Raw genomic sequence first — 15,875 nt, forward strand, 5'->3', positions numbered from 1 at the left:
ATGCTCAAAATATTGTGCCACAGCTGGTTAGGACAGTGAATGGAAGAAAGGGTTAGCGTAGCGCTGATTCACCCTGAAATAATAGGGTCATTCTGTGTCAACTCAACCAGAGGTTACTGGCTCAAATTTGTGATTTTGTTAATATATATATATATATTTTTTTTTTTTCTGTAGAAAGACAAACATATATAGCGATGAAACCCAAGATATTAAATGTCACAGATGTGTATTTACTGATGTTCCAGTTTTATATAGGAAAGACAGATTATATAAGAAAGAATATTTATGGCACATAGACAGGTGTGTTCTATGCAATTGAGCTGATAGAAAAAAAAGAGATACATTTCTAGTTTCAACATTATTTGTTCTTCAGATATTTCTCTTTGAAAGAAAAAAAAAGTATGCAAAGTGACCCACATTGGGTTTTTGACCACTGAAAATGTGAACAGTTTACCAATTTGCTCATGGAGCCGCATTAAGATATCCATATCTCTGGGACTGAACCATTGAAGGCCTTTAAAATGAAGATACCAAAAGGAAAGAATCTAAACGGATATTAAAGGGGTCATATGATGCAATTTCAAGTTTTCCTTTCTCTTTGGAGTGTTACAAGCTGATTGTGCATAGATAAGATCCCTGAAGTTGCAAAGACTAAAGTCTCAAAACCAAAGAGATATTCTTTATCAAAGTTAAGACTCTGCCACGCCCCCCTAAAACGGCTTTAATACTACTTGAGTTACAGGCATGCAAACTAAAGGCAATAAACTAAACAAAAAACAAGACGTTTTACCATTTTTGAACTGCCACCATTGGCATAAAGTGAAACAGAGATTGCTGAAGTCAACAGATTTTACTAAAAGACCTACCAATATCTGTGTAAAAATAAAAATAATGATGCTGCCAGTGTTCTAAAGTCATTTTTACACCCCAGTAAACTGGCTCCAAATCTCAGGTGAAACTTGTCATTTTGATCCTCCTCTATAAAATTGGATTACTCAGTAAATACACATCTGTGACATTTAATATTTTGGCTTTCATCACTCTGTATGTTTGCCTTTCTACAGAAAAAAAAAAAAAAATTAACAAAATAAAAAATTTGAGTAGGGAAAGTTTCTGAAATTTGGTTGATTTAATACGGAATGACCCAATAGGGTGACACTCATAATAAAATGATTATGTCAAAATAAAATGCAAAATCACAAACAAAATTAAATAAATAAATAAAAAAACCCTGACCATTTAATGTTTTGCAAATTAACAAGCATATTTTGCTCCAAATTCATATCTGTAATTTTATTTTATTTTATTTTATTTTATTTTGCCCATTCTCTAATTCTCACTACATTCACAATGTATTACATTAATATAATAATAATAATAATAATAATAATAATAATAGCATCAGCTTAGGCAGTACAACAAAATTATCAGATGTATAATTACTTTAAAGTTTTACTTTTTCATATTACTGTAATGATAATTAGTTTTAAAATGTTTTTATTTTATTTTATTTTTCCCCATTCTCTATTATAATTCTCATTACATTCACATTATTACATTTGTTTAAATATATATTTTTTCACATTACAGACATTGATTGATTGATTGATTGATTGATTGATTGATTTAGTGGGGAAATTAGCTTAATTTTTGATGTCTTAAATATAGTAAAGTAATAGTAGCCTTAATTTGCATTAAGAAATATATAATATATTTTAGTAGTGAAACTGTATGAACCAGATCAATGCTTCTGCTGAACTCCAGCTCGCTGCTTTTCTCTTAATAATGCTGTAATAGAGCACCTGAGCAAGATCTATAAAGATAGTTTAACATCCCAACATGTGCCCGAGTCCCAGGCTTGGTTTAGCAGTAGCGTATGAGGCTGGACTCCAAGCACCTCTTGTGAAGTCACTGATGTGGAGCTGCTTTTGATGAGCATGTATCTGATGGCGGATCGATTGGCTGCAGAACTCACAGCGCTATCGAACGCGGCTCCTGCGACGTGCGAAAGCAGCCTGCAGTTGATTAGTCATGGAATTAGCAGAGAGCTCAGGTTTCCCCGTCTCGGCCAGCAATGCATGACGAAAATCTCTTTGCGGTCCTTAAATGAGTCGGAGTGCTCTCTGGTTTTCGCCATCCCATCATTCTCTCCAGGGCCACACTACATGATAAATGACTTATTGGGTGGCCACTGACAAAAGTCTCCACACACCAGCCAGGCAATAAACAACAATGATTATTGATTTTTCTATGCTCCTCGCCACAAAACAAAATGAACTAAAATAACACGTGGTTTGTCGGGACTGGCTTCAGGTGCTGCGAACGGTGTGGGCTATCAAAGAGAGTGGCACATCATCTCTGCCGGCTGTAAATTAGGCTTGTGCTGTTTTCGCGAGGTGCTGGAGGTGAGCGTGCTGGCAGAGAGGCTCTCGACAGGCTGCGGGACCCACCATATGGCAGCGGCCATATGCAGAAGATCCCTGTGGCCAGGTAGACTAATGAATACCATGGAGAGTAGTTCCAAGTTTTTTTGGCCTGACTTTGTTCACTGGGCATAATCAGATCCCATGGCTGGTTTTGCCGCAGTATGAAATCTCTATCCTGCTATTCTTTTCAGAGTAGTGTCAAATACCTTCCATATTGTTCCCAGAGGGTTTGCATGATCAAATCAATTCCCATGACATTTTCCACTTATCCAGGGAAAATATTCACTACCAGGTCAGGACAATATAGTGATGTTTTCACCACAAAACTTTTTTTTTTTTTTACTTTTATATTGTCTGTCTCTGTCTGTCCATCCGTCCGTCCATCCATCCATCTATTATTAGGTTTATGGTTTAGTATTTTTATTAAATATTTAAAATATATATTTTAATTGTTAACAATATATTATTATATTAGGCAATATTTATGTGTGTGTGATATTTAAATCATTTTATTTATATTACAGTTTTTCTCAGTCGCTTTGGTGCATTTCTCAGATCAGAAATTAAATTCTCAAAACTACTTGTTCGTCATCTAGTCACTCGTGCACATCATAAAAGCAGTTTCTCATTCTTTTGAACAAGTCGCGATTGCTTTGGTACATTCGTGCAATTGATTATGTACATTTGTCTGTGGTTTCCTACATTATCAGTTGCTAATGTCATGTTGCTCAAAATGTATTATTTAGTTCTCTGTGTAATAGTCTTACCCCTCAGAACATCTAGTTATTAGTTAATCGTATAAGTCATTAAATGCAAAATGGTTGATCTAGTTGTCATAAACTGTCAAGCATATTTTCTACACATTTCGATTAGACTTTTTGTAAATTTCCCCTGAATTGTCGTGGTGAATCTTGACTTTCAATAATGAAGAGAAATGTAGATCATGCCAATGATAAACCAGTTCTCCGAAATAGCTCAAAGGTGCATCTCATGAACCTTCAATTGGAAAGCATAGACAGAGGACACCGCACTAGTTACAAATTCTGACATTCGATGAACATCCAGGAAATTATAAGGATCAACAGCTGAGAGGAGGAATCTCCTATTCCTCCTCTCAGCTGTTGATCCTGGTAATTTCCTGGATGTTCATCCATAAGGATGCATGGTGTAAGGGTACAGAGGCCAAGGACATAGGAGCATATCAGATGAAATAAGGGCCACTGTGGACCATGTTGTCAATCATGGCCTTACAATGGCTGAGGTGGGTTTCCTATGTTTGCCTTTGTAATTTTGTATTTTAGCCTTTGTGCCCATATTTATTTTTCTTTTCTATATCACAATAACGTTGTAATGTGTGTTTTTTTACTAGTAAAAAGGGTAACTGTGAATCCTGTCCAGTCTCTTTCAATCAATACACTACTTAAATACAGTAGTGTGTAAATTTGTACATTTGAAATGGATATATGGCATGCATAAGAAGTGCAGCATTCTGCATTTCAATACAATAACTGTCATCCAAACTGTTCCCATAATTTATATCAGGTACAGTTTTTCTCAGTCGCTTTGGTGGATTTCTTAAATAATCCTTAATATTTGCAAAGTATGTGCATTTCTCAAAACAATTCGTACAAACAGTACCACAAAATGGATTAACTGCAAAAGCTTACTCAAAATCTTTAGTTCATCTCTCAAAAGTAAGTATTTATGTCAATGAACATATCAGTGCCATCAGAATGAAAAGTCTTTGTGTCATTGTTCACAAACAAGATACTCAAAATGCTTAGTCATGTTGTCAATATAACAGTGCACTCGGTTAGTATTACTTCAGTTAGTATTACCTGATGTAAACTATGGCAACAGTTTGGATGACAGTTACTGCAGAAGGCTGCACTTCTTATGTATGCCATATATCTATTTCAAAAGTTCAAATTTACACATTACTGTATGTGGGATATTGATTGAAAGAGAATGGATAGGATTCACAGTTACACTATACTAGTGGTCTGACAAAAACAAACAAAAAAACATTACAACGTCATTGTGATATAGAAAAGAAATATGGGCACAAAGGCGAAAATACAAAATTAGGAAGGCAAACACAGGAAACACCCCTTAGGCAGAACTTTGCTTTTGCATGCAGCACTGTATGAGGAATTGCAGTGTCGGCCCACAGATTCTCATCTACATCACAACAAATATCTTCCCTTGCAATGCAATGTGGAATTGGAGTCAAGTTAACCATCTTGCAACCATTTTGCATTTAATGATTTATACGATGAACTAATGACTGGATGTTTGTTTGTCAACATGACATTAGCAACTGATAATGAACAGAAGTCTCTGTGATGAACTTGTGTGTTATGTGTGTTACTAATGCTCAAGTTAAGTTTGTTTAACTCGAAGTATGAGGAATAATATAATATATACATTTGTGCATGTCCAGCAGCATGCTGAATTGGTTTTAGTGGCCATGGGGTCTTTCTGATATGTTTATGTACTAATAAATAAAAGATTGCATGCTGTTAAATGTACCTGTGGTTGTGTAGACCTAGATTTTTCAAACATGCTGTCTGTTAGCAAACAAAATCTCAGATTTTAGTTGGACCTAGTTGGTTGGTAAGCTGGTTTGGTTGGGTTTGAGCAGGAATGGTGAAAACATACAGATTCTCTTCATTCACTAACATGATATTATTGTACCTCAGCATTTAATCTTACTGTCAGGTTTGATGTTGAATCTTTTGATGGAGAGAGCGTGTTAATTTGCACTGTATTGTCACGACTGCTACGGTGAGGTGCGAGGAGACGAGGAGACATAGGAGTTACACCACACGAGAGTCTTTAATAATCGAAATCACAGGGAAAACAGGGCACGAAGGAGACACACATAGCACCGATTGACGTATAACACCAGCCAGGAAACAAGGGGCAGAACACACTTTAAATACTGCCTCCCTCCAGCACAGTCCGGTGGTGTCTGGGAGGTTGACGGGGCGGTAGTAGTTGGCCCCGATCCAGAACAGGGAATTCAGCGCAGCGTCGTTGAACGTCGTTAAAATGACGAGCTGGCTGAACTCCACAGCATACTCCAAGAAGGGAAGGTCTTTACGGGCAAGGGAGGTAAACTTAGAGGCGAGGGGATCCATGGGGAACACAACGGAAACAAAAAACACTGTCCAAAACACGGAAACAAAACGGAGGGGAATCACGCCACTTTGTAGGTCCGGTGTTCTGTCACGACTGCTACGGTGAGGAGACAAGGAGATGTAGGAGTTACAACACACAAGAGTCTTTAATAATCCAAATCACAGGGAAAACAGGGCACGCAGGAGACACACATAGCACCAATTGACATATAACACCGGGCAGGAAACAAGGGGCAGAACACACTTTAAACACTGAACTAAACGAGGGAATTAATGAGACACACCTGAGATCAATCAAACACAATCGGAACAGGAACAGGAAAATAACCAAATATGTCACACACGAGGGAAAACTAGGTCAATGGGAGCACATGGGGAGCAAAACACAGACAGACAGTCCATATTCCTGACATGTATAAACTGATGTTTTTTTTTTGTGTGTGTGTGTTTTTTTTTGCCTTTGGTACTGACGGTAAAGTCATTTCTAAACCTGCAGTCGCTGAATGCATTTTTGGTGTGCAATAACTGGTTTGATTCACTGCTGTTTTGGCAACATTGTATTTATTTATTTATTTATTTATTGCTGTTGTTGTTGATAGTACAGATGAGTTGTGTGTGCATGAGCAGAAGACGTTTTAATAAATGTAATCCCTCTTGTAATCACCGTATTTTAAATGCATCCTTAATCTGACTAGTGTGGATGTCCATTGCTTTGCTCCTCAATGCTGCTGACGACTAGCACAAATCCAGAGAAAGTTATGACCCTTGAGGATTTGCTTATGTATACAGTATGATACTTTGGATTTGACACTAACATTTGTCGAGACTAAATGAGATTCAAAACCGCATTGAGTGTGAAGTTAAATTGTATGCATTAATATTTTAAGCTGTAGAATTTATGAATATTTTTTTTAATGGATTAACAATTTTAAACCTGCATTCGCAACCCATTTCATTTTTGTAATGCAATGTAATGTAAGTCACTTTAGATAAATGCATCTGCCAAATGTGTAAATGTAAATGTAAAATGGAATTTATTTTCATGTAAAACATGATATTCAGTAAATTAAGTTTTACAATTTACACTACTGTGCCACAAAAAGTATTTATTTTATGAAAGACATTAATACTTTTATCCACAAGGATGCAATAAATTGACCAAAAGTGACAGTAAAGACATTTATAATATACAGAAGACTCATTTTTATTATATTATCACGGTTTCCACAAAAATATGAGGTCCCACTTTATATTAAGTGGCCTTAACTACTATGTACTTACATTTAAATTCATAATTTGGTACAATTCACTTATTGTGTACATACATATTTTTACATTGTACTAATATGTGAAACATATCTGTATGTAATTACATCTGTAATTAATTCCTGTAATTACATTTATAATTACGCTGTTGACCCATCCCTTACACATTAACCCACCCTTAAACCTACCCATACCACCAAACCTGTCCCTAACCTTACCTGTTTCCCACCTCAATAGCAGCAAAAGTGTTTTGCAATACAATATGAACACAATAAGTACATTGTACTTATTTTTTGATGTAAGTACATAGTAGTTAAGGTCACTTAATATAACGTGGGACCAAATATGAATAGCAATAAGACAATAATGATAATAATAAGTTATTTCACTGAAGTAAAGAACTGCTGAAAATTCAGCTTTGCATCAATGGAATACATTACATTGTACTATATATTCACATTATTCACAAAGAAAACAGTTATTTTAAATGGAAATAATATTTAAAAAAAATTACTGTATTTTTGATCAATTAATTCAGCCTTGGTGAGCAGAGGAGACGAACAAACAAACATACAAACCTTCCGTAGCCCAAACTTGGAATGAATGCTGTGAATGTTATACATTCATTTATTTTATATTATATAATTATAATATTTACCAGTCAGTTGCTTGGTCAGTCCTGTGTACAAATTGTGACATTTCTTAATCTGTAGCTTGTAGGGTAGAGAAAGACTTTATGAGCACTTCTGGTAGGACTGATCTTGTTGTCTGTCTGTGGTAAATGGTCGTTGTCTCACCATCTCTCACTGGCATTTGAACACCAGCAGCACTCACTTGAGCTTCTCATAGTCAGCGTTTCCAGCTAATTACAATGCTGCGCTTCAATCACGCTCCGTGCCCAAGGTTTCGGAGATAACGATCCATAACGATCCGCCACATCTGTGCCGAGATAGAGAGGAGAAATGAGAGAAAATGACCATGAATGAATAACTTAATGTCTTGGAACGGTTTGCGAGAACCTCATGTTTATCATGACCTCACCTCAGCGTGCTAAAAACCACTTTGGGTTGAAGCCAGTGTAACACGTGTTGAGAAATGACTTTTCTTCAGATATTTTGCCCTCATGAATTACTTAAATCTTTCTGAGATGAAATGTGTGGGCTACGTCTGTTATTATCTGTGATGGGCTCATCTGACACCAACCAGCTGTTGGCGTACTGTAAGACGAGCGATGAATCTGCAACAGAGCATCTCATGAGCTGAGAAACTTTATTGTGCTTCAGAATTCAGCTGACCTGGAATTGTGTTGCTCAGGAGACATATATGACTTCTTATGTATGTTTTTGTTTAAATATCAACTTTGTCTTTGATGTTTCTTCTAAAATTCCTTTGGATAATTTGTATTTGCTAAACAACAAACAAATTTTAGGCAGGCGATTTCAGCAAATATAGCCCACAAGTGAAAAAACTAAACAAAACAAAACAAAACAGGTTACACAAAGTTCAACAAATAGCCTCATCAATAAAAAGACAATTATGAAAAGAAAAAAATATATGCAGCAAACCAGAGTAAGGGTGTTCTGTTGAACTTTCTATGAATCAAATAATCCTGGAAAACAATATCTATTTTGATTTCAAAAAAAAAAAAAATGAAGCAGCATGACTTTTTTCAACAGTGATAATTTATAAGAAATGTTTTTTGAGCAGCAAATCAGCATATTAGAATTATTTCGAAAGGATCATGTGACACTGAATATGTGAGTAATGATGCTGCAAATTCAGCTTTGCATCATAAATTGCCATGGTGATCATAAAAAGGCTTCTTTCAGAAATGTACAAATGTTGAGATTCATAGAGTAGAATTATAAAATACATTCCCCATTTAATGTCATTGTCATTGGAGAAACATCTCATTTGTGATTGTAGCTTTGAGTCCGAAAGCTTGAAATACCCTTGTCCAACTAATTCAAGATACTCAAAGCGTTCATAATTTTTGACTAAACTTAAATGTGATTGAACTTTAATGTGAAAAAGTTTCAACAATGAATATTGAGGCTTATAATGTCAGTTTCCTATTATTCCCGTCAAAGACGTGTTCAGATATGGCCCTGTTCATAAATTGCACAATTTCTCGCTCATTACATTAAAACGAGGAGACACAATCAGAAATTAAATCGCACACAGGCTTCAAAATATTCTCTCTGCAGAAGTCGATAAATACTCGAAAATAAGAGCTAGCATCTGCCTGCTCAGTATATAATGGTCTGATATTAGTTTTCAAATCAACTGGCTGTATGAGAATGAGATTTTTTCTCACACACTGTTCGGCAGCCATGTCATTACCAACACACTCTTGTTTATCACTTTTCCTCACTGTGAGCAACTAATGATTCCTCGCCAAAGTTTGAGGTGATTTTAAATGCATCACTAGCCCATAGTCTGGCATTTCCTCCATACATTATATTGTCCCGCGATCCACACGTGCCAGAAGCAGTTTGGCGTTGGCTTGTGAACCGGTGCAGCGGTGGTCTGGCTAACAGCATGTTTAATCTAGCAGGTGTTGGGAGATTTTTTATTTTTTTTTTGTGAAGTTGCGATGGGTCGGTTTAATGCTGAGGTGGACAGATGGTGGAGACGGACAGGTGTAAAATGTAAACTAGACAGAATGACTGGAGGGTTGCCTCTTAAATTGTAAAAATGCAATTTTTTTCGCAGGTTAGGAACCCAGCTAAAAAGCAGCTTGGACCAGTTTAACCTCCTTTGTTTTTCCAATTCTATTTTTCTTTTTGTCCTCCAAGACAGCTGATATTAGAAAGGCACACACTCTTAGTACATTTAAATCATATAGGACATATGTATATATTGTATATGTTTATTATACATATTATTTATATTATTTTAATTTTTAATATATGTTTTTATGTTTTTTCCCCCTCCATGAGAAGCTTCTTTTAAAGCCACTATATAAAAAAGTTAATATTATTATTATTAGCAATATTTATTTATTTATCGGGATTCTTTGATAAATAGAAAGTTAAAAAGAACAGCATTTATATAAAAAAATTATAATAATCTTTTGTAACAATATACACTGTTAAAAAGTTGGGGTCAGTGATTTCTTTTCCATCTTTTTTTGAAATACATTAATATTTTTATTCAGCAAGGATATGTTAAATTGATAAAAAGTGAAAATAAAGACGTGTATTGTTAGAAAAAGATTCAAACTTTAAACTTTTATTCATCAAAGTATCCTGAAAGGAATATATCACAAGTTCCAACCAACAAATTAACAAACAAACAAACAAACAAACAAACAAACAAATAAATAAATAAATAAAAATAAGCAGCACAATTTTTTCCAACATATATATCAGAATATTAGAATGATTTTGGAAGTATCATGTGACAATGAAGACTGGAGTAATGGCTGATGAAAATTCAGCATTGCATCACCAAATTAAATTATATTTTAAAGTATATTAAAATAGAAAACCAATGTATTGAATTACAATGATATTTTTTTCTGTATTTTTGATCAAATAAATGCCTTGATGAGTATAAGAAAATTCTTTAAAAAAAAAAAAAAAAAAAAAAAAAACAATCTTACTGATCCCACACTCTTGAATGGCAAAATAACAAAAACGATTGTCTAAAATAACTGAACAAAAACTCCACACACTAATCTGCAGGAAGGAACACAATGAAGATAAAGTTTAAACTTAATCTTTAATAATAATCCACAAGGTAAATTGACAGAAGGCAGTGGTCACGCAGTAATGAATCACACAAAGGAATACAAATAAGAATCAACTTTAATAGACATCTCACGGTAAACACGTAGAATAACAACCATAATAACATAAAATGTAAAATTGATGTCATACACTGATCAGTCTGTGCAGCGCCGCTTCAAGTTGAACACACCTAATGGAATACAAAAATACCATACATGTTATAGATCCCGCCCCCCTCACCCTCCCCAAAACTAATATATTTAATATAATGTTTTGGTCATTTGACCTTGGTCAGGAAATTCTCTGCAGGATTTTTTAAAATATTTTCTGTTTATGATATTTGTTGACATTTTATGCATTTTACAATGTGTGCAAGGTCATTTGCTGTCAGTAAAACTAAATTAAATTGACCTTTTAAGTACTTAAGCTGGAGATACATTTACTTCAGAAGCACAAATGCATATGATATGCAATTTGTTATGCACTGCATACAATATCACACTGAACATATTGTAATGTTATGTCGCCTGTCAAGCATGAAATTTAAAAATGTAAAAAAGTATTTTTTCACACTGGCACTCTGACAAGTTTTCTACTTGTTTGCAGTCATTAAAAAGCTCACCTGAGTGCAAAACACGTGCCTGGAGGAAGTTTGATGACGGCTCTCAAACATCCATCTGTGTCTTTGACGTAATTAAAGATGTCACATCCAGCAGCGACATGCACCATTAATTTCTGTTGGTGTACCTTCACGTCTTCAGTGCGGTTTGGGAAATCATACATCGCAGCGCTGGCTTAATGAAGCGTGTTTGATTTGGTGTGAAGAGCTCCGTGTCTCCCAGTGCGGCTATGTGAAATATGTCCTTCTCTCGTCCCACAGGTGAACATCTGCGGGTTTGTTCCCAAGACTACACCTGCTGCATTTCAGACATGGAGGACAGGCTCAGCCAGCAGAGTAAACTGGATTTTGAGAAATTAGTGGATGAGAACAGCCGCACCATACGGACGATATTTACCTCCAGACATAAAAAGTTTGACGGTAAGTGTGCAGCAATTGGTTTTTAGTTTGATTTGTGTTTTCTAGCCCAACATTATCATCCAGGCTTTTTGGTTTAATTACCGGATAGTCCGTAATAAACAGATGCAATGCGAAGCGATCGTACTTTCAGTGTGCAAATTACACTGGGATTGATGTGTAATGGCACCTGGCTGAGTTAAACCTGAAGTACAGGGGAAAAAAGCAAAAAATCCACATTTTTGTGAAAAATGTTTAGTGTTTCTAGTCGCAAATTTGAAGTAGCAATTTGTGAACGAATAGTTCGGTTGAGTCAGGCCTTTTGAATTAATTGTTCGAACTGGTTTAGAAGACTGAACCTGCAGATGAATATTTGTGTAGTGAGAATTTAAAATGGTTTGGTGTTAATAGTTTTTGTGAGATAACGTTTTTAATTTGTGAACTAATCATTCTATCAAGTCACATCTTTTTATTGAATTGTTCGATCCAGTTCAAAGACCTGGGGCCTGATGTATAAACGTTGCGTACGCACAATATGGGCATGTAAATTTGCGTACGCAATTTTCCACGTACATATTGAGATTTATAAAAAATAAACTTGTCGTAAATATGTGCGCACCGTACGGGTACTCTAGACGAGATTTGCACATTTCTTTTTTATAATATTTTGTCAGTGACGCCGCGTCAGACAATTATATACACTTAGGCCTATTTACACACACCGTATTTCTGATTCAACTATAGCCTATTTAAATACCCTAAAACATTTAATTTGTTTAAACAATTATATACTGCTTTGGCCAGTGGAAAAGAAAGAGATCCACTCTATTCTAAAAAGATTCTCTGAGAAGTATTTTATACAATTTTGTTGTTACATTAATTTTAATATATTTATTCGAAAACAAGACAAGGACAGTGAATGATTTTTTTTAGCAATGTATTGTACCGTACAATTCCTTTCAATATACACATTTAGATGAAATATTCTGCTCATTAATGGAGTTAAGCATTGACATTACATAAAGTCATTATTCAAAAGTTAAACAAAAACTTACGAATTTAGATATTTCAACATAATTGTAGTGGATGCGCTGTTTTTTTTATCACTTTTCTTGTTGCATGCCGTTTTAATGGCAGCGAGGAGTGCTAGGCACACAGTCATGTTTCTCTAAACTGCAGATCTCATGTTAAGAGAATTTTTTTTAGCAAGAACATCAACGATGCGCACTTACTTCGATATTGTGGCAGACACTTCTGGATTCGGTGCTCTGTCCGATGTTGAAGGTCTTCGTGTGTACGTCTTCCTGTGAACGTCTTCCTGAGTTCGTCTCCCTTGGTCCGTGCAAATAAAGTCCTGTTAAGTATTCTCCAGCGTCTCCTCGTTCCTCGTGTGTGTGCACCCCGTGACAACTGCACAACCAAGGCTGCACGGAGGTGTTTATTTTGCGAACATTCAGAACATTATGAAAATAGCATTGTGATTGAAGGATAAAATCTGAAGCAAACGCTAAGATTTGCACATTTCTTTTTTATAATATTTTGTCAGTGACGCCGCGTCAGACAATTATATACACTTAGGCCTATTTACACACACCGTATTTCTGATTCAACTATAGCCTATTTAAATACCCTAAAACATTTAATTTGTTTAAACAATTATATACTGCTTTGGCCAGTGGAAAAGAAAGAGATCCACTCTATTCTAAAAAGATTCTCTGAGAAGTATTTTATACAATTTTGTTGTTACATTAATTTTAATATATTTATTCGAAAACAAGACAAGGACAGTGAATGATTTTTTTTAGCAATGTATTGTACCGTACAAATTGCATTTTAGTCCGCATAAAATGTCATATTTTCCTAATATCTTGTACCTTTGAGGGTGTTAAACATGGTGTCACGTGGATGGGAATATGCATGGAAATAATATGCAGATGAGGTTATGCATAGTAAAACTAGGCGTTGTAAGCTCTATTTATGGTGATTTTGGGGAGGAGATGCATGTACGCACAATCTTCCGCTGACAGGGATTTTTATAAAAGGATTTTTGCGCAGGTTCGGTCGTACGCATGGTTTTATAAATCTGAAAACTTTTGTGCATACCCCAAATCTAGCTTTTGTGCGTACGTACACTTTTAGGATGAAATCTACGGAAAGTTTTATACATGAGGCCCCTGAACCTGCAGATGAATCTTTGTGCACTAAAGTTATAAAATGTTTAGTGTTACTGGTAGGAATTTGTGAACGACTCATTCTATTGAATAAGGTATTTTGATTGAATTGTTTGAGCTGGTTTAGAAAACTGAACCTGCAGGTGAATCTTCGTGTAGTAAAATTAAAAGTCTGAAGTAGAAGTTTTTAATTTTATTGCATCAAATCTTTTGAATGAATCGTTTGAAACTGTTCAGAAAATTGAAACTGCTGATGAATCTTTGTATAGTATAGTTGCAAAATGTTTAGTGTTACTAGTGTGTACGAATCATTCTATTGAATCATTCTATTCTATCAGGTCTTTGCAGTTGTTTCATAACACTGGTCTGTCTGATTTATTTGGAAATCGATCACAGTAGTTCTTGAGCTTCATTGAAAATGTTGCACTAAGTCATCGTAATTCCCATCTTTTTCCATTTGGTTTGTCTAGTTTGTTGCTCATGAATAACTTCTCAAGATTTTAGACAGGCAAAGATAAAAATAAAAATAAATATATGAATTCTGGTCGATTTCAAAGTGTTTTGGATATGGATGGTAATGGACGGTTGTATTCTTTAAGCTAAGCTTTAGGTGTGTTTTTTTTACATTGTGTGGGAATTTTAGTCTGTTATTCAAAAGGTCAATTAATTTCTGTCGTAAATGTTGATTGTAAAGGGAAAGTGTTCAAACCTTGGACACAATTTCTGTTTGTGGAGATATGTGCTCTGACTAACTTGTAATCTACTTTTGCAGTCACAGAAATGTTCCTTATGTAATCTTTATCTGTGTAGTATCTACTTTTTAACCTTTTTTTTATGACTTCCTTTAGGGGGTTCGGTCCTTATTAGGTGGGTCAGACCCGCTCCAAACCGCCACTATAATTCACCTGGAAACCAGACAGACCTGCTCCATACAGCTCAAACTAATTATACAGTTTTTGAAATGTCATAATGAAGGCGTACAGTGGAGAGCTGGAGTACATATTCACGGGTTTTGTAAAGGTTAATATTAGCGCTCTTGAAAAGTTGATTTGCATGTAGTGCGAATGGAAATGCCACTTGTTGAGCGTGTCATGTGATTTAAACAATCTCTGCTGTGTCCATAGAAGATCCAGTGCAAGTGGATTGACTTTTTTTTACTTTTTATGTTCGTATTTCTCTGGCTTTATAAATGGGACTTAATGGAGATCACAGTTGCTTGAAGTATCTCAAATGTCTCCTCAAATTCCTCAGGAGAATCAAAATAAACCCAAATACAGTCAATAATTTTCATACAGTAAGAGTACACTAAAAAGAGGCCTAAATGTAAGATTTAAGTATGTGTATTGCATATAAAATTTCCCGGCAACCTAATAAACTTAATGTGATGCATATTTGTCAGTCATACATAAATGAAACCAGTAACATTTTTGAAATAGATTTAAATAAATGGGTTTTAAATATATAAATAGAGATAAAACGGTTATTGCGCCCCATTCCGCCCCCTTTCCAGCGGTGCTCTTTCGTTCCTCCATAATCAGTAACATCATGTAACGAGACTTTTGCAAAACGGGACGTGCTTGATTTATTTAAGTTGATTAGATTGATTATTGTTTTTAAAAGCGTGAAAGAACTTGCGCTTCCTCGGGAAGATTACTGTGAATGCGCTCAGAGACGGAACACAACACGGACATGTAAAGTCATCTTTTAGCGCCTAAACGGTCAAATACACCTAAAAATGTGTCAAAATGCGGCGCTTAATGATTATTCACGTAAACCCTCGTTGGTTATGTAATAAATGACTGTAAAGAGTTAAGAATGAAAATACTTGTGTAACAGTAAATTGGATCCGTGCGGCTCTTAAAGTGACAGCGGGCTATATTCCTGTTGCCGACTGTGCGCTTAATATTAATCAAACAACAAAAGACACATTCAAAATCACTCACTGCTCTTGACTGAAGGACTTTTGTAGCTTTAATAAGAAACAAAGGAAGTTTAATTCTTACAGTGAAGACTATGCTGTTTTATTTTACATTAGGTTATTCAAATTCTATAGGCTGTTAACTGAATACTTTAGAGTTGCATTAAAAAAACTTAAAGCACAGTTTGTTTCATTTGTATAT

At 35.2% G+C, this 15,875-nt stretch overlaps 1 protein-coding gene across 1 annotated transcript in view; it reads left to right on the forward strand.

Moving 5' to 3' along the window:
• The window catches only part of LOC107744956 (glypican-6-like), a 220,184-nt gene that overhangs the window by 37,898 nt on the left and 166,411 nt on the right, over nt 1–15,875 (forward strand). The window contains exon 2 of the mRNA XM_016558783.1: nt 11,450–11,608. Within this exon, the coding sequence (XP_016414269.1) occupies nt 11,450–11,608 (159 nt within the window). The remainder of the gene's footprint in view (nt 1–11,449; nt 11,609–15,875) is intronic.

Source organism: Sinocyclocheilus rhinocerous, unplaced genomic scaffold (assembly GCF_001515625.1).
Source record: "Sinocyclocheilus rhinocerous isolate Xijiao unplaced genomic scaffold, SAMN03320098_v1.1 scaffold1039, whole genome shotgun sequence".
Taxonomy (NCBI): Eukaryota; Metazoa; Chordata; class Actinopteri; order Cypriniformes; family Cyprinidae; genus Sinocyclocheilus; species Sinocyclocheilus rhinocerous.